Source organism: Poecilia mexicana, unplaced genomic scaffold (genome assembly GCF_051168715.1).
Source record: "Poecilia mexicana isolate PSO_F unplaced genomic scaffold, ASM5116871v1 scaffold_3, whole genome shotgun sequence".
Taxonomy (NCBI): Eukaryota; Metazoa; Chordata; class Actinopteri; order Cyprinodontiformes; family Poeciliidae; genus Poecilia; species Poecilia mexicana.
The window spans coordinates 14,276,717-14,296,569 of NW_028263372.1; the positions used below are offsets into that span (position 1 = coordinate 14,276,717).

The 19,853-nt window shown below is 39.5% G+C and overlaps 1 protein-coding gene across 1 annotated transcript in view; it reads right to left on the reverse strand.

The window, feature by feature from the left end:
- Positions 1 to 3,583: 3,583 nt before the first annotated feature.
- The window catches only part of nhsb (Nance-Horan syndrome b (congenital cataracts and dental anomalies)), a 46,824-nt gene continuing 30,554 nt past the window's right edge, over positions 3,584 to 19,853 (reverse strand). The window contains exons 2-12 of the mRNA XM_088004618.1: positions 14,362 to 14,514; positions 14,137 to 14,273; positions 13,653 to 13,700; positions 13,055 to 13,099; positions 12,913 to 12,963; positions 12,347 to 12,539; positions 11,190 to 11,426; positions 9,965 to 10,096; positions 6,275 to 9,466; positions 5,743 to 5,866; positions 3,584 to 5,606 (exon numbers count right to left, since the gene is read on the reverse strand). Of these exons, the coding sequence (XP_087860744.1) occupies positions 4,973 to 5,606; positions 5,743 to 5,866; positions 6,275 to 9,466; positions 9,965 to 10,096; positions 11,190 to 11,426; positions 12,347 to 12,539; positions 12,913 to 12,963; positions 13,055 to 13,099; positions 13,653 to 13,700; positions 14,137 to 14,273; positions 14,362 to 14,514 (4,946 nt within the window). The 3' untranslated portion in view covers positions 3,584 to 4,972. The remainder of the gene's footprint in view (positions 5,607 to 5,742; positions 5,867 to 6,274; positions 9,467 to 9,964; positions 10,097 to 11,189; positions 11,427 to 12,346; positions 12,540 to 12,912; positions 12,964 to 13,054; positions 13,100 to 13,652; positions 13,701 to 14,136; positions 14,274 to 14,361; positions 14,515 to 19,853) is intronic.

Below are 19,853 nucleotides of genomic sequence, written 5' to 3' on the forward strand. Positions count from 1 at the left end.
GGCAGTCACAATATAGCATGTAAACAAATTTGTATTTGTCTTGATTCAATCAAATTAAAAACCAAAATATTGGCTGTAGAAGAAAAGAAACTGCTGCAGGTTCATTGACAGAGATAACAAAGGAGCTGACAAAGGATATCTTGGAATCAAGAGGAGTGAACTGGAGTGAGGTAACAGAGATTATAAACTAGACTAGACTATAATGACCAGCAGAAAATAAGGAAGTTAACTGGTCATCCAGAAGAGTGTTCTTCTTTTTCTTTGGTTTTAACTGCAGTTTGCATCCAACAATATTGCATCTCTTGGATGTTATGTCTACATCATTTCATTGTCCTTACATTGTCGAGAATGTTTAGAGTCATTTATCCTTTGTCTTCTTCTATAACACAACTATATGCGCTGATTTGCGCTCACAATCGCACTTAAGTTTACTGCATGTGACAAAATGTAAAATAAATGAATGGGGGAAAAAAAGGCGAGGGGAGGCTTACTGGTGGCATTTTAGCGTCTTTCGTTAAGTCGGTAGGCAATAGCTTTATTTATTAACTAATTTGGTTATCTGTAAGTCGCAATGATCATGGCTGTTTTCAGGGTAGCTATGCTAATCTGGAAGAAGTTGGTGTGGTCAGCAGGAGGGGCCCCTGTCTTTTCTTCCGTGTACCAACATACCTGTTGAGCGTTCATTTGTAACCTGATAAGGGGCGAGACGGTGAGTCTTCCTCGCTCCACACACTGAGCCTTGTGGAGCCCCACTGGCTCTGCTGTAGCTTTCAGCCGCGCATGAAGTTTAGTAGTTTGAGTTCTTCGGTAATTCTGAACCACGAAGTGTTCTTCACGTCAAAACGGCACATGGACAGGAAGTGTCGGAGGAAGGATAAAGTAAGTTTTAAGTTGCTAAACGTAGTCCACATTGTCGTGCATGTTGTGAATGCACGTGAACACACAGCAGTGGGACTACAGAGACACGAGGACGAAACTATTTCTGCCATTGCAGTGTTTATTAACGTACTCTGACATTTATCACTTTCACATATGAACTGAATTAACATAAATATATTTGGTTTTACTATTGTCGACAAAGACTAATGTAACAGTCAATTTTATGTTTTTATATAGTTAAATATCTACTTTGAAAAATGAATTAATGAGGGTAATAAAAGATCATAAATTCAAAATAATCTAATGAATTATGATGAATTTTGCTTAACTGCAACAAGAGTCAAATTTTCTTGCTGTCGTTGTCTTAAAAATACCTAAATATTAATCTTAGGCCTACATATTTTTCAGGTTAAAACTTGAAAAGTCACTTTTGCGGTCATATTCTTTCAATTCTTTGTATCACGTTTTTTCCCTGTCATTTGCCCTCCCGAAAATCTCTCATCTGATTTTCTGTTTATATATTAGATAGAACTAATAAAAGAAAAGACTGCCATCTAGTGCAAATGCTCTGCTAGTACACTTTGTTCTCATGGGGAGCAAATAGTGAAACAAGAGGTTTTCTGTTTCACGGCAAGGACAAAACTGCATGACATTTATTTTAAATCCACAATAAACACTTGGAAATCTTTAAAAATAATAAATGAATTAATAAATAGCATAACGTTTATCACAGTAAAAAAAAGGTGAAAGACCAAAGTAGCATCTTGTAAATATTGACATAAAAGGAGAAAACAAGATTTTGTTTTTAATCTTTTATTTATTTATTTTACAAAAGAAAGAATTTCCAATGATTTTTTTTTCTCCTTCAAAAACATATTTACAGATTTATACAAAAATACAAAAGAGATTGAAATCTGTTAAGTTCTAGCTAGTTTTGAACATGGAACTACATTGAAACAGTTAGTGTGTGTGTGTGTGTGTGTGTGTGTGTTTTATCGTTTTATCATTGCCTACAGTTTTTTTTCTGCTCAGTCAGATATTTTTAGTTTGTTTAGTAATATTCCATACTGTACACATTTGAAGAAAAATATGTGGTTATTGTTATACTTCAAAGTTGTGAATAAACTTTATAAAGTTTTCTATCCTTATGTTGTTATTCCCAAGCTTCTCAGGACTCCGATATTACAGTGTAACGAGCCTGCAAGGATGCATCAAAATCTGTATCCCTAATCAAAAGGTTTTAATAAATCTTCCATTCACTGCTTTTAAAATTAAAGAAACAGTCGTCAGATATTTCCACCGTACCAGTAGGAAGTACAGTATGGACAAATCCCTCTAAATAAATGGTCAAATATGTTACAATATTTTCAGATTGATGTTCAATAATAATGTTTGCTGGAGCAACAAAATTCAACTATGAGTCAAACAGACAATGACTTTCTGATCAGGCCACCCAACCCACGTGTTTATGCATTGATATTTCCGTTTCCATTTCTGTGTTTTTTTTTCACTTATTTGTACATGTCATCCAAAGCAGACGGTCCAGATGTACACTTTTACTGGTTTCTTCAGGAAATAACTTTCTCACTTCCACAGCTCCAGGGGGACTGAGCCCCAGCACCAAAGCTGTTCAGTTTCACCATCCAGACAGATCCTATATCCATTACTTTACAGTCTCTTAAATGCGTGATTGTCCAGTGAGGAGATATACAGTACATGATAAACCCCTGTGTGTGAGCACAACTATACAGAACAGAATCAGCCAGACAGTTTGTACATCTATAGAACACACTATTCAACTGGACATTTAAACAGAAAATACTAAATCTTTTTTTTTATTATTGTGGAGAAATCCTGCAGATAAAAATAATGAATAGGTGCTGTCATTTTCTTTTCTCCCCTCTCCCCCGCCCTCCCCTCCCCCTTTTATTTATTGCATGCGATTAAAAAAACACAACAAATAAAACAGTGGACAGGAACAAGTGCGCTTTAAAAATTTGATGAATGTAAAATTCTAGTCAGTTCACAGCTTTTTTACGCTCTCCATCTTACACAGTGACAGTTCTGCATTAGATTCGCTGAGTTTCAGACAGTTGTGTTCTATCTATCTATCTATCTATCTATCTATCTATCTATCTATCTATCTATCTATCTATCTATCTATCTATCTATCTATCTATCTATCTATCTATCTATCTATCTATCTATCTATCTATCATGATAAAACAGACATGATTTCTGAGGTATTCACAGAATACAGTGAATGGTTTCAATTGAAGCATGGTCTCTAAACATAAGAAGTATATGTGTTGTGTTTTTTTCTGGTAGGCAGGTGAGAGTTCAAGCTTTCCACATAGGTATATTTATTCAAAGGGCAAATCTCTTCTTACCCTTGCAGCAGTAATAGATGAACCATCAATGCTATGTCGTACTGTTGTCTATTATTGTCTTCTCTCTTTTTGAAATCATGTGATATGTTAGATTTGAAGTATAAATCAGAATGGTTTATTGGCCGCTGGGGTTGAGCTTTCACCTGTCTAATGCTACTGGGTCAGTGCAAATGAAGGAGAGGCAACAAGGAGAGGCGAACAGTACACTGCTAAATAAAAAAAAAAAGGAAATCATGTGTAATGTTCAGTGAGACCTGTTCTTTGCTACACGCAGATTGGTTCCCCATAAAAGTTCTCGTAATTTCAATATAGATAAGAGCTTTCTATTCAGTACAAATATACATGGATTTCATTATAAGATATATCTTTCTTTCTTCTATTCTTGTGTATCACGAAGTGCAAAACGAGGCTGGATCTGTGAAACCATACCAAGTTAAACTCTAGTCCAACAGATTGAAGTCCTTCTAAAGCATTTTCACCATCTGCCCTCACTGGTTCACTTAAATTTGCAATGAAACGCACATTTCCTTTTTTTCTGGAATGGCAACTTTTGCTAGCAGCTGGGAAGAGCAATAAATTTTAATGTCAGCTTTTGACAAGCGTGAGATTTAATTTTAGTGAAACTTTGCATGTAGCTTCATATAAATTTATACGTTCTGGGACTTTCAAATGCCCTGCCACAACCAACTCTGTAGGAGAAAGGCCACTGTGCGATTGTCCAAAATTAGCCTGGATGATAGACAAATAGGTGCAAGCCCTTGCTCCTTCTGTTTTTCGATACTCAAAGAAAAATCTGTTTTGATCTATGTAGCGTAAATGCAACTCATATCTTTCGCAGTGACGTAATCGATTCTCCTGTAATACAAAATAAGTACAAAAATGTTGACAGAAACTAGGGTCAGGGATTCTTTCCACATAGGTCATGCAACAAGTTGAAGTCTTATCATTTTCTGAGGCGCATCTTTACAAAAATACATGCATCATGTTAGTATTTGGATATCATTTTAGTCGACAAATATAAGATTGGCTCTTTGTAATATATTTTATGGCAGGTCTGCAGATGTAAATATAATAAAAAACTTGGTGCTGAGTTGAGACTCTTGCTAGTGACTTCCACATCGAACCGACTTTGCTTGTTGGCAGGAATACTGAGTAAAGAGTCTAGGAAGTCTGGCTGATGCAGTGGGCACCATAGGTTGAAAGAATACAAAATGTGGAAAGAATTTTTAAATGAAGTAGTAAATCAGTCCCCAAGTGACATACGTGCACCCGCACCATTGAAAACACAAAAAGTAGAAATATTAGTAAAGATTGCATGTGCCTCTACATGCACACTCACTTTGTCACAATATTATGTCCTATCATTTTCCAAATACTTGAGATTTTTTATTTTTTTTTATTTTTTTTATTTTTAGAAAAAGGCCTGTTCAACCAAAATATTCCTTGCACTTTTAAAGAAGGGGACTATTCTTCACTAAATAAGGTATTTAGATATATTTTCAGGATTTCATTATAATCTTTTAACGATTCTCTATCTCACAACAGTCTGCCACTTTTAAACAGTTAGCTTTTAGCTGAGTGCATTTCAGCAACAGTCAGATTTGAAACGTTGCAGGAATCCCTCCACCGGTGAAAAGGAGAAGTGCAGGTTTTGAAAATCCAGAAAACAGCTAAGAACGGGCAAAAGTTCTTATCAGGTCATTTTATGACGATCTATCATCATGAGGGCTCCCATCTGAGTTTTCTGTCTCCCCTTCTGAAATGGCTTGCATGGGCGCTGTGTAGAGGCGACTGCGTGTACTGTAGCGACTGCTGTTGGCAACCGGGGGGATCCGAGAACGTCCCTGTCGAGATGCAGCTGACATGGGGAGTGTTTTGGGAGTGAAACTTTCCGAGTTGGCCCGAGGAAAAAGGCCTGGTATCTGGATTGGGTCCAAACCAGAGATTGGGGGCTCCTGAGGCATAGAAGATTGCTCATCTGCCTGTCTAATTGAACCTTCTTGAAGGGACTCCCCTGGTGTTTTAGGGGTAATGGGGCTCTTCAAAATCTCTGTCGCCGACATGCGGTAGCTAGAATCAGACCTGCTGCCTTTCTTTAGCAAAAGAAGTTTAAACTCCTCGTTGGATGTGCTGGATTTCTTAGCACTACGATAAATTGGCACAGGAGCTCTCTGTGACCCAACAGCATTGGCTAAAGTAGCAGGAAAGTTAAGAGGAGGAGCTGGAGGGACAACACCAGTGGAAACATTACTGGGGGTTACAGCTGACACAGGGCAAAGACGAGACTTCACGTTTAGGTCTCCTGAATCTTTACGGCCAAGGACCTTTCTTTTGGATCTGAATAAAGAAATTACAAAATAGTACAAAGGAACATTGTCAGTGAATAAACATGAACTTCTTCGTACACTTGAAATAGTCTAAAGTTACATTGCATTGCACGTAAAGGCAATCTAAGTGCAAACTGTACAAATACCTGTGTATCATGGCAAAAAGGTCTTCTGTTGTACGACTCTTGTTAGGGGATGTAATAATAATGTCGTCATCCACTTTGGTGTCATCCATCAGAGGGGAAAGTGAATTGTCACTCGGTGTGGAATCTGTCAAACACAACATCCCCTTGATATGTCTTCTGTTTGTCTGAGTACATATGCTAAAACATACTGCTCTTTACTAAATACTACTCTATATTCTTTAAATTTGTGCTTAAAATGAGATTTGCTCATTGGCAGATCACCACAGTGGACTGGTTTATTTGGTGGGTAGACAATGTTTGGACTAATATGAAGTTGGATCCAATACAACGTAAGTTGAAATGGGAAAGAAAACAACTTTTAACAGAGGAGAATAGCATATCTACCTTATGAGGACACAGAAGATTTGGTTTCACCATAATGTGTGTTTGCTTCAAAACCATTACAAGCAAGATCCCCACCCAGTGCACTCTTTATGTTCTGTAATAAGCAGTATACAAACTTATTTTAGTTTGATTTAGTTTTTCAGCTTACCTTTGCTGAAGTAATCCTCAGTGTCAGGAGTGGTGGAGTCATCCTTGCTCTCTTGGAGTTGGTGCGGATGGGCACTTCTGGTAGCACCTGATATCACTTCCCTCTCTTCTTCATGCACTTCTTGTCCTCCTTTCCTTGCATCGCTGATTAGATAAGGATGCGATGCCTCTGTTGTGTTACCAGGCACTTTGACAGGACTAGCCCATGGCCCTGAGTTTAAGTGGGATCCCCCAACAAATTCATAGGCTGGGGGAGGAGGGTGGTCCGATCGCATTCCTCCTCTGGAACATGCAGCCCTCTGCGGCTCTTTTACCTGCTCTTCTTCTTCCTCTTCCTCCTCCTCCTCGTCCTCGTCATCATCCTGGGAGAACGAGCGCTCCCCCAAAACTCTAAACTCGGAACGTGCATGTGTTGAGTGGGTGAGCCCCCTGAACTCTGTGTGTGAGTGAATATGAGTGTGGAGATCCACAGGTGAGGGGTGTGGAGCACGTGGAACTGGTCTATGCAGGGGTGAACTGTCTTCAGAGATGTCTGATGAAGGGTCCATCCTTGTTCTGAAGGCAGTCATGGCCCAAAAGGTTCCTGGTCCATACCGGTCCTGCCTTAGAAGCAGACTTTCATACGATGGAGGTCCATCAGGATGGCGACCAGGTGGAGGTGGCTGTGAACGTTCAGGAGAAGAGGTGTGATCATGACATGGGGGTCTGGGAGGTGGCCTTCTGGGAGGGAGAGGCCTGGTATTAACAGGGGGAGGAGCCAGGGTGGAACCACTTGGGGGACATTTTGGCCTTGTTACAGTCTCAGTTCCATTCGCGGTGTCCTGGTACGTTGTGGAAGTACTCTGCGGCTCTGAAGATTGGCTAACTGAATGAAGCTGCACTGAACGAATTGTTGATGGAGTAACTGGCAAAATGTTTGAGCCTGGATTTGTTAAAGCAGATCCTGAACTTGGTGGTGGGTTGGTATTGGTTATCTCTGGGACCATTATTTTTGGTCCAGCGGACAAAACATTTGCAACTCTGTGTTTGTTGTGGTGAAGGGTGTGCATGTGGTATCCTCGGTGGGATAAAGTGTGTCTCACATAGCCTCCATGTAGAACATTGAGATCAAGTTGAGAAGGTGGAGGTGGAAAGTCTGGATCTCTCTTATTGCAAAATGAAATGGAAGCCCCATCTCTGGGAAACTGTTGCAAGGAAGAGAGAGATGACTTCCTTTCTGGCACTTTAGGTTTTCTCTTGCCAGTTGAAGGGGACAGTGGTCCTGGGAAGAAGGCTGCTGAAGATGAGGGTAAGGTTGATGTTGGGGTTTCTGATTGGCTGGAATAACCACTTGATGGTGAGGCTAGGCCGGCCAGTTTCTCAGGTGACCCAAGTTTAAAGTCTCCAGATGGGAGAGATGGACTGCTTTCCTTGGACTCTAAGGTCTGTGCAACAGCCTGGATTTGCGTTTCTGTGGAAGAGGAAGAGCTGTCTGGTGACTTCATACAATCCATAACAGTGGTGCCTGTAGCTGTGCTTGAGTTAGACATTGATGCGTACTCACCATTATTAGACTTAAGCTCACTGTTGTGAAGCCACAGATCTGCATAGTCAGACTGCACAGCACCTTCATCCTTAAATGAGTGCGTATCTGCAGAGCTAAAGGACATGGGCTCTACTATGTCCATGGCTCCTCCCAGTCCCATGCCCCAAGTTCCTAAAGACTCTGCAACCAGACAAGATGACTGTAATGGTTCTGGAGCTCCTCCAAGTTCCAAGTCCAGTTCCAGTTTCATATCTGTGGAAGACGAGGTAAGTTCTTGCTCACTAACCATCTTTGGTTGATCCTTATCTGCTTGTGTGTCTGTTCCAACATCAACACTACTATTGGTTTCCTTTAGTGAGGATGTTCGCTTGGGTGGTGGAGGTTTGATTTTTGATTTCCTTAAAGGACGGCAAGTCCTCCCTAAAGTCATAGTGCCTGTTTTGAACTCAAGTGGAGGCCGAGGATAACCTCCATGAGATAATCGTTTTGCCACAGTGTTGGACTGATGACAATCAGGCCCGAGGTCTGCATAGTTACATGTGTATTCTCTGTAGGTCTGATTATACTCCCCAAGATTCACAGAGGATGAGTAGAAACCTTCTGTATCAGATGGGTAATGAGACCCAGGTTCTTTTTGAGCATTTGTTTTCTGTTTACTGAAACATGTTTGGTCATTAAGACCTTCCATTGAGCTGTATTCTTGAAGAAACTGGTGGCTTTCACTTAGCTTTTGGGTGGGATCTGGGTCTTGATCTGGATCGGTCTGATCTTGGTCTTGAGGGTATGTCCACTCCCCTTCGCTGGCTGTACTGACCCCTGCATCATCTAGCTGGTCTGTGGCTGATGATGTAAAAGAGCTTGATCTGTGGCCTTGACTCTGGGGCCTGAGGTCAGAGTGGTAGGAAGGATCCAGGGAAAATCCTTCATCAATGGCATTGGGTGCTGTATTAAGTGATAACTCTGAATCACAGTGGGAAGAGCCTGTCAGGGGTGGAGAAGAGGGAGGGGGGATGGTTTCAGATGTTTGTGAGGGGCAGGTGGAGCTGGAGCCACTCCAGTTTCCACTTGACGACTGGTGGTCCTCCTTGTGGTCCACATGACTGCCTAGAACACCTGTAGTAGACACTGAGTGAATAGGGCTGCTAAAAGTATCAGAACTGGATGAAATTTCACAGCTACCCATGTCAGCCTTGCGGGGCAAGCGAGAACGACCCCTCTCCATCCAGCTATGTTCTGGACTCCCACCTCCTCCGCCGCCCCTGTCTCTTTCACTAGACCTCTGCAGTCTTTTTAGGCTTCCAAGTTGCAGTGGCTCAGGGGCTGCCTGATCATCTGTACTCTCTTCTTCATCCTTCATCATCATCATCTTCATTCTTGGACTTGGTCCGGATGGAATGAAGTCCTCTGCTTCATAAGGTGATAAATCCTCATCTTCATCATCATCATCATAGTTGTCATCATCGTCTTCATCACTGTCAATTAGACAGCCGCCCTCTCTTGGAAGGCTACGTGAGCGTAAGCGGCCACCATGTGTAGAGGCTGTTGTGTATGTTGAGTCCGACTGGTCACCCAAGGAGGAAATGTTACCCGTAGAATGGGACAGAGAGGCAGGGATACCTTGATGGTTGCGCTGAGCTCTAATACGCCTTCTGGAGGGAGCAGCTGTACCTAAAAGGTAGAATCAGAAGAGAGAATCACAGATGTTTTTATTTTCACTGTCTGAACCAGAAGATATGAGTCGAAGATGAATGTAAACAGATAGCTCTATTCTAGCAAAGCAACGGCATTGATTTTAAAGGCTAGACCAAACAATTACCAATCAGTCTTTTCTGCTAAGAATATCTTTCCCTATTTCAAATTTTAACTTGCAGTGACATTCTCCATACTTTGTGATCTGAAACATACATGCTATAAGGAAATCATCTGTCTGGCAGCCAGAGTCACGAGTGTGATGGAGACGCCCACTAATTGAGAGGTCCTCTTGACAGAGAGATAGCTGATGTGAATTGGCGTGGATGATCACTGTACGCTCTCTTGCCACAGGTGATTCATCTGAGTCTGAAATTAAATGAAATAAAGTATATATACATTTTCTTCATGATGTGGCAACTGTGAATAAGTCATGTGAATCCTAACATCAACCTACATGTATCTGCATTAACATACCCATGTCCTGTTGTACCCGTTTGGGTATGCCAGTGATAGTCTTTCTCCTCCTCAGCTTCCTTCTTCTCTGAAGCACCGACTGGGAGTGAACTAGAGAGCATCGGGCACTGGCCTCTCTGTCAAACCCGACTCCTGCTTTGACAACAGAGAAGCCAGTAGACATTTACAAGTCTGAAGCAGAGCAGTGCAGATTCTCACTAATGATTATGGGCCCAAATGATTTACTAGTGCTGAAAACTTATATCATTAACAAAATTATATATTGCTTAAAACATCCTTGCCAAATATATTTCGAACAATGAGGACATATTTGTGTCTTTGTGTCTTTGTGTCTTTCTTTCTTTCTTTCTTTCTTTCTTTCTTTCTTTCTTTCTTTCTTTCTTTCTTTCTTTCTTTCTTTCTTTCTTTCTTTCTTTCTTTCTTTCTTTCTTTCTTTCTTTCAACAAATCTTCTTGACATTAAATCTTACTCTGTTGTATTTATTGTCTGTTTATTTCCCAATAAATAATTGAATTGTGGGTTGAGCTGCAGGGTTGAGGATGTGGATTGATTATACACTGGCAATCATATAAATGTACTCTTATAGTCCTCAACTCTATTCATGAGAAAAATACACCAACAAAGCTGAATATAGCAGAGATTACCTGCGGAATATGGAAGTGTGGCATGGATGGAATGGTTTGTTTTCACCAATTAACACTTGTGGGTATAAACTTAAAAGTGCTGTCCACCCCAGACCAAGAACAACTATACATCGTCTTATTTGCAGCAAATGCTGGGTATGGGGGATTCCATCCCACAGAAGTGTGTAACCAAGCTGGTGACCAGCATGAGAAGGAGTTACCAGGTGGTTGTGTTCTGAAGCTTCTCTGTGATGGAACCCAGCCATGAGGAACTGAATTACACACAGAGAACAACCTGGAAAAGTGTGATCACTAGACATGGTGAACCAGACTTTGGAGAATAGGACATTTTTATCTCTTATTCTGTAGCTTTCAAGGACTGCATCGGGAAGACAAGTGCATGACACCCTTCACTGCTGGCAAAAAAATAGGACTTCATCTTCAAAGAAACCCTGGAACCAAAACTGATCGGTTTGCAATTGGCTAACCGGCAGCCATATTCCAGCTGAAGATAAGTGTGAGCAAGCATATTAGAAATTATGCAAAAATAATCAAATTAATGATAGATTCCCCCCCAAAAAAGACACTGTCTTGGATCCTGCCAACTACGACTGAGTAGGCAGGATCAAAGACAGTGTCCTGAGAGAAGAGGAACCACAGCTCCACACATGCTGCCTGCATCTGCTTGTCCAACCCAATGCTTGCCCCACGGTCTTTCTGATCATGCTTGCCCCAGGCCAGAAAGTGCTTCCCAGAGCTGGGAGAAGAGGAGCCATGGGTGCTGCTCGTGTGCACCAGTCCCACGTCGCTACCCCAGCCTGCTGCTGCAGAGGTTCCCTCTGATCACACCATCACGACTTCCTTTGTTCATTCTCCACTCCACTCACTGAGATTCCCCTATTCTAAAGAACGTCTAAAGTTCATAGTGACTTGCGACAACACTGCATCATTTTATTTGATTGTTTTCACTGTTCAAATGCCTTTTGATATTGTATCAGTTTTCATTATTTTTACTTAGTAGTTTAGCTGAGAGTCACTAGCGCAGTGAGTTCATTGTTTGACGTACTTTAACTGGAAGGTTGAATTATTTTTGTCAAAAATATTCTTATACTTGAGAGAAATTGTCTGCGTTTATTTTATGTATGTGCAGAGCCAGCTGGTCAAGAATGTCAGTGCTGAACTTAATCCTTCATCTATTGTTATTTCAAGCCCTATCAGGCATTTATTCTTAAAACAATAACGAAGACTGGAAACTATTTGACTATTATTTGCTGATAGTCAAATGGTGGACCGGTGTAGCAATTTTTTAAACTAAATTACTCATTTTAATTATTCCTTTTGGCATTTATTAATAGTTTTCATAGCCAAACCAATGCATAGCAATTGTCGACCTGACACATTACGTTATACTTCAAAATACTAATCAAGTAAACAATAACAAACAACAAAGATTGGCAGAAAAGATTTAACAATTCTTTCTTGGCCTCAACCCACAAACCAAACTCTGCTGCTCAAATATGACACCATTTAATGGGAAATAAACAGGTTTCCCAGTGGTATAAGATGTACTGCTAATACGCATCGTTAGAATAAACAAATAACTGACCAAACTCAATGTAGTTTCTGTACTAAGTTTAGTTTTGTGGCTAAATCATGTGTCTTTGTATCATCTCTTATCATGGAGCAACTGCTGAAGTACTTTTGCCTTTGAATGTAAAAAACATTCATTCAAATCCTTTTAATCCCCTGTTAATTTTACCTGTGACATTAATGGGAATAATGCATGAAGAGACCGCTTGAGAATCGCCATTTGTCTTCTGATCTGATGGCGGGACGTTTTCCTTTGACCAGTTCGCCTGCTTGTCTTGGGCTGAGGGGGCACTGTGGTTTATGGCCTTGGCTGTTTGACCTGCAATGACCTCACTACTTTCACTTTTCTCTATCGAGGTAACCTGGAAGAGACATGCAAAATGTTACATGTGATTTAGCTCACTATAAACCACTGGGCTTTTTTTATGCTGGCAAGAGACAGAAGGAAAAACAAAAACACAAAGGTTTAAGCAAAACAAATTTTGGATACCTTTCTATTCCATGGAATGAAGATGCAACCTTCAATAGTTTCAAGTGAGTAAAAGCACTCAAACTATGAACACAAAATACAACAAATAAAATTAAATGAAAACACAATACCATGAGTTATCAAAAACAACAGCAAAAAAATATTAGTAAATAAAATTGTTCAAATGAAAATCAAAATATGACAAATGAATGAGAATATTCTTTCCAAACTTAAGTAAATATTCTGTGTAGTTGCAAACTTCTCACCTTCCTTTCGATTGTTTTCATATCCTCCTCTCTACCAGGCCTCTCTTGTAGCTTAACAAAACAGAAAAATAAAAAACAATGTTTCTTTTTTGCAAACATAAGAAAAATAAGACAATACTGTGCCATTAATGGAATCCCTTACCTTTCTCTCTGTGGTCTGGATCTCTGTTTCTTTGACAGTCCTCTCCTTCACAAGATTAAATGGAAAGAATTAAAATCATTGCTAAAAATCAAGACACCCTAAGCATCACAGATTTGAATAAACTCCATTCTTCTTTTTAAATAACAAATTAAAATGAAGCCAATTCTAATAAAGTAAAAGTCAGCTGTTCGGCATAAATCATAATTTCCAACCAATCACTCTTGCACAAGGGCAGCTCCTTTGTGACTAAGTTCAGCAGCAGCAACGTTAAAACTGTGACTTGTACATACAAAATGTGCGCAAGTGGCATGTAATGTAAGTAAGTATTAGTTGAACATTGTAAAGGGTGTGAGTGTATGTCTCATCAAGTAAAGATGAGTGTTAGTAATTGAACCCAGCTTGTTTTGCTCTGAAAGAGACCAATTCTAAAATGTAGATACACCATGCTTATTATATGTTGTTTATATATATATATATATATATATATATATATATATATATATAAATCTTCATTGGGCTGGAGCTGTAGTGCAGTATTTGGACAGAAAGAAAAAGAAGCACTCCTCTTTTCAGGATATGCTGATATGCAAATACACACCTTTCTGGGTTGATACTCCAGCTCTCGTTCCCTCTCTGCTCTCTCTTGCTGCATGACGAAATTAGAAAAAGTTTCAGGTTATTAGATTAGATTTTATATATAAATGAATAATAAAACAATGAATTTGTGTTAAATGGAATTTTTCTCTGAAAAATACATAAAAAGCCCATGTAAAATGTGGAGCAACTGAAATGTTTCGGGTAAATTTTGTCTGTAACATCAGTTAATTGACCATGCGTTCGTGTTTACTGTGTATCTTGCTTGAATTAATCCGTTGGCGGTGTTTTCCTTTCCCATATAAAGTACTTCTACCCAGTGATTATTTGTGCAGCTGTCTCTCTTTCTCACTAAATTTAGCTATTGCTCTCATTAACCCTGTAAAGTGTTTTTCTTTACCATAGAAAGTATTGATGGCTTGCTGACTCTCTGTTTACTAGGTATCTTTTATGAAACAAGTTCTATGCCCTGTCTGAAAAAGTCATACCGCTCGTGCGAGCCGACTCCTCTGTTGCCGCCGGATGCTATGCGGTGAGGGAAAGGTGGGCATGGGTGGCGCCACGGAGATGGAGATGGTCACCCTGTTTCTCTCTCGACTTGAAGAAGGCTGATGCTGTTGTTCATCTGCACATCCAATAACATACATAAAAACTGATCATCTGTAAAAAAAGGCACCAAACACATTGCTTCTTTGCGCCTATATTGCTCTCACCGCGATGCAGAGCTCTAAGACTCAGGTGGGCATTTCTGTGGAGCTCCTCCAGACACGGCGGTCTGGTGCACGGGTGAAACACGTTGTGTTGCTGGTGCCATGGAGCCTGATAGTGCGCCGACAGCTTGCTCTCTATATCCAAGTTCGACACAGCTAAAGGGAGAAGGGACAAAGAAAGGAAAACATGAAATGGGAACAAAGACTTTTTCAATGATTAAAAACAGGAACTTCCATCCATCCATCAATTATCTTCCGCTTATCCCGGATCGGGTGGTGAGGGCAGCAGCCTGAATAGGAAGGCCCAGACTTCCCTCTTTCCAGCCACTTGGGTCAACTCCTCTGGGGGAATCCCAAGGCGTTCCCAGGCCAGCCGAGAAATATAATCTCCCCATTGTGTCCTGGGTCTTCCTCTACATCTCCTCCCAGTGGCACGTGACTGGGACGGGTCCAGGAGGCATCCAAAAAAGATGGCCAGATCACCTCAACTGGCTCCTTTCAACATGGAGACGTAGTGGCTCTACTCTGAATTCCTCCTGGATGACCGAGCTTCTCGTCCTATCTCTAAGGGAGAGCTCAGAAATCCGGTAGCGGACACTCATTTTGGCCGCTTGTGTCAGTGATCTCATTCTTTTAGACACTACCCAAACCTTGTGACCAAAAATGAGGGTAGAAACATAGATCAACCAGCAAATCGAGAGCTTCACCCTTCTACTCAACTCTGTCCCAACCACAAAAGATTGGTACAGCGCTCACATCACTGCAGATGCATTACCAATCCACCTATCGATCAAATTTGTCCTTATCTGTGAACAAGACCCTGAGATACTTAAACTCCTACACATGGGGCAACACCCTGTCCTCAACTCTGAGGAGGCACTTTATCCTTTTCTGGCTCAATATGATGGCCTCAGATTTGGAGGCGCTGTTCCTCATCCCGACTCCTCATCCAACTCCTTGAGCAAAAACTGGATTATCTGCATAGAAAAAAAAACATATTCCTATGAATGCATTTCTGCAGCAGCTTCAAAAATGGCGAATCATGCAGCCACTCTGCCAGCAGAACAATGTAAACACCACTGGATTCCCACAGAAAACTTCAGACCTTCACACACAACAGGCTTTGAATGCCAAGAAGCAACATTGTGACATAAAACACTCTTACGAGGCAGGGCAAAGCTTTAGATTTCATGAATTATGTTTTGCAGCTGTGGCACATGCATTCACTTCCCCAAATGAATAAGAAGTTCCAGACGATAACACACTGCTATTTTAAAAGCTGACTAAGTGAACGATGAAGTGACCATCACGTGATAGTTTCTGTTCTCCAAAAGAAGCTAGAATTTGTGTTTTCAGGTTTTTTTTATTTTTTATTTTTTTATAATTGTATAACTTCACGTACTATCATTAGCTGGTCTCTGTATAAACATTCTATAAGCCAAGAATGTTTGCTAATAATGAACATTGTTCTTCAAAGAAAGGTGCCATTTGCGACTTTACAACATAAGTAGCGCAAAAATCTGTCAAGCTCAGATCCAGATTCTAATTTGTAATTTACCTTCAGTACCATGTTTAATTTCATATTGTATCAAACATTAGACAATTTGCTAAAGCTGTAATATTATACAGCAAAGCATGTTCTGTTGTTTTTTTTTTATTGTGCAAATAAATATTGCAAACATATTAGATGCCAGCAGGTGGCAGCTAAACCACCCATGAAAGCTGCACGTGCAGATCACCGTGTCTCTCTCTGTCCCTCATGTTTGGTTATTACCAATATATATCATTATATGAAGACAAAAGCACCCCTGCCATCTTGAATGGCAGATGTATAATAGTCTCCATGGTAGGAAGAAGAGGAAGAGGAGGAGTGTGATTATCCATTCCTCTTATCTCCTCTCAAAAGTCCTCTGGCTTTATTTATGAGTCGTTTCCCCTCTTTTAACCTGATATTCAACATGCAGTTGTGTCCTTGAAAGCCATGTTGTACATCAGTAGCCAAGCAACCTTTCATCGCTCATCAGGGCTTTTATTTGCTGCCAATTAAATCAGTGAGCTCACATCAACAGCTTCGGGTTGATTGAAACTACAAGGTTAGAGCAGTTCATTTACACAACATAAACAGTGACACAGCTGCCTGCCCTGAAGAGTGACAACTTCCAGTTCTTTATATTAAGCTATATATCGATCTATCAATCTATCAATCTGTCTGTGTGTGCATATATATATATATATATATATATATATATATATATGTAGACATAGATGTAGATATTTTTTCAAAGCAGCTGGTGAAATGTTTTTTCTGCCAGTCAAGTTGTTGTAATTCTTTTGTCAACAACATAAATTAACGTGAGAGCTGCTTGACAAACTGAAATTCAGTTTGCTTCATTAGAAGTTTTTTTTTTTTTTTTTTCCCCACATGCAATTCACATTCACATTCCCTTGCCATCATACAAATATCAATAGAAAACTCAGCATTTAATTAATCAGAAATGTTTTACTAATTATTGGGAGATTCTTTGTCCTAAAATCTAGGGTGTGGATTGAACAGTTTCTTTAAAAACCTGCGTTTTCCTATGGCAAGGATTAAGAAGCCATTTTTAGTGGTAAAAGATACAGTACACATCTATTAATTATGATTTCTGTTAAATCTAATCCCACGGTGTTAAAAAACAGGTCATGGTAAGATTCGACAATAAATCTTTAAGAAAGCGGAGCTGGCTATTCCTAACTCTGTTTGGCCTGCACTTCATTATCTGTGGCACCATTTAATGTCTGGCAAAGATACAACTGACCACAGATCTGCGCTGGTTTAATTGAGTCCCTCTCCTCTGTTCTACCTATCGTATTATTACTGTGTTTCTCTAACTGTTTCCCCCATCTTTGTGTCTGCAGGTGCAGTGTCAGCAGCTTACACTGTCATCATTAAGACTGCCTCTGAGCGCCAGCGGTGGCACACAGAAAGAAGCTGGTGAATAAAATTCACCATATACAGTACACTGCAAAACTGAAAACTGAGGATTGTGGGGCCCAAGTAGTCGGTATTTCTTCATGGCTACTGCTTGTATGAAGCGGAAATATAATTTTGACGGCAGCATTTAATACAGTAGAAAGTAAATTCACATTTTCTAAATTCATGCAAGAAAAGGTGCAGCTGGTATAATAAATGATAGTCATGTTTAGCATACCAATCAATCTGAAGTTCAGCTTAGCAGAAAGACACAAACAAAACTGCTGAACTATATAGGAGAGCAGCAGGGGAGCAGTGCTGTAAACCTCTAGGGAGGTAGACATATCTGTTGTATAATGTATTTTAATTACACTATTTTGAAGTGTCACAAAAATCATGAGTAATTAAAGCTTATGGCCAAATAGACAAAACTGACACAGGAAGTTGCAATGATACTTCTGAAACGCTCGACGCCCTAACCTATCTACTCTCTGTGATTTATTTGACTATTGCAACATTTCTATATATATATATATATATATATATATATATATATATATATATATATATATATATATATATATATATATATATATATATATATATATATATATATATATATATATATACTAGTTATTTAATAATATCTCAATTATAGAAACAAATAAAAAGTAAAACACTTGTGTAACCTTTGAAGCAGTACTGATTACCTGCACCAACACTTGGACTAAAAGAAGAGTTAATGTTCATGTTAAATGTAGAATAAAGCACACAGATTGAGAAAGGTAAAAAGAAGATTACATTATTATTCTCCTATAGTTTTGACATTAAAAATAAAATCATGGAACGAGCCTCAGATCACAACAGGTCTGTTGATGCAGCTTCTTTAGGTTTTATGAGAAGTTAAACTGTAGTGTAAAACGAGTTGCACCATCAAACCATGAGGAGATCCCAGCAGCGTCCCGTCCTCCATGTCGACCGCAATGAGAACACAGATGTACCATTGCCGTTTCTCTTTCTGGCACAGCTATATGATCTCCCCCTCTCTCTAGTACAGATATGAGTGAATGTAAGTCATTAGTGGAGAATGTATTAGGGTGTATCTGGGTCAGGCAGCACACTCCCTATGGCAGTAGCTGCAGAATCTTGTCATAGCAGACAGCTGTTATATAAGAAACGCTAGCTGGCTGCAAAGGAAATTCTGCCGTGTCCAGCCACGTGCACAGGCATTTTTATTGAGAATTTTTCGAAAAAAACGTTTGCCTCTACGTTTATTTTTCTTTTAACTGGAAATCCAGCTTTGGCACCGCCAAAATTCTTCCAACTTTAAGCTTAATTTGGTAAAAAATTAAGTCTTCAATAACAGATTATGAGAGACATTAATGGGGACCTTTAAGTTCACTTTTCTATCTCAGAGGGTCTCTTCTGCAACTTGATGTGCGCCTCTGATTCGTCACATGCCTTAAACGCACGTGCAAATAAGCAACATGTGATATACTTTAGCGTTCATCAGATTATGGTTCCTCCATATGGCAATGGAGTACATTGTAAAAAATAAAGAAAGGGAGTTTCTATTCCAACTAGGTGTAGGCATTGTTAGTGTCTGTCACTATGGCAACTCCTTATTTTTAAGATGAAAAACAAAAAACAACCATATATATATATATATATATATATATATATATATATATATATATATATATATATATATATATATATATAAATCCTCCAGAAATAGTGGATAAATGGGATTTTTGATTGGTTTACAGGTTCATTCATTCTTTTTACAAAGGTTTTTTCATCGAAACATTTATTAACATTTCTGGTAAAACGTATGAAAAATAATTAAACAGTATTGCAGCCACATAATCTCACACTGAAGAGTTATTCTTTAAATATAACCATCAATTTGAGGACATTAATGTGCTAGTCACTGGCAATTAGGACAGTTCCTATAAAATAAATGTACTTTAAGTGTTTTTGGAAGTTAATTATGTTATCTAGGAATATTATAGCAATAATCCTTGACTTCCTGTTATTCTGGGGTATTGAGATGATGTCGCCCAATGGGCCCATTTCTTTTAACCATTCTTCATGATGGTAAGGTCAAAAGAACAAGACATTCAAAGTAAGGCAGATCAGAGTTGATCTTTAAAGTCATAAAACACAAAACACACAAAGCCCGACCATGTACCACCTTTAGAAACGTTCAGGAGTTGCTGATCACATTTTGTGACATAATCTTAAACTGAGCTTCCATTCACAAAACCTTAATGTTACAACAATCACACTGCATCAGCTGCATAAACAAGCTGGTGTGATAAAACTCCACATAGCACTCGTTTTCCTGACGCTCATACGTCAGAGCAACAACAAAGCAACATCTCATTCACTCTAAAGATATTTGACATTCCGGACAACAACATGAACTAAAGAGGGAATAAAACACGACAAGACAAACAGGGATGCAATAGACGGTACCTTTGGACTGTACGGGGGCACAGCCCAGACCAAGACAAGCCAACGCCATGATCAGAAGCCG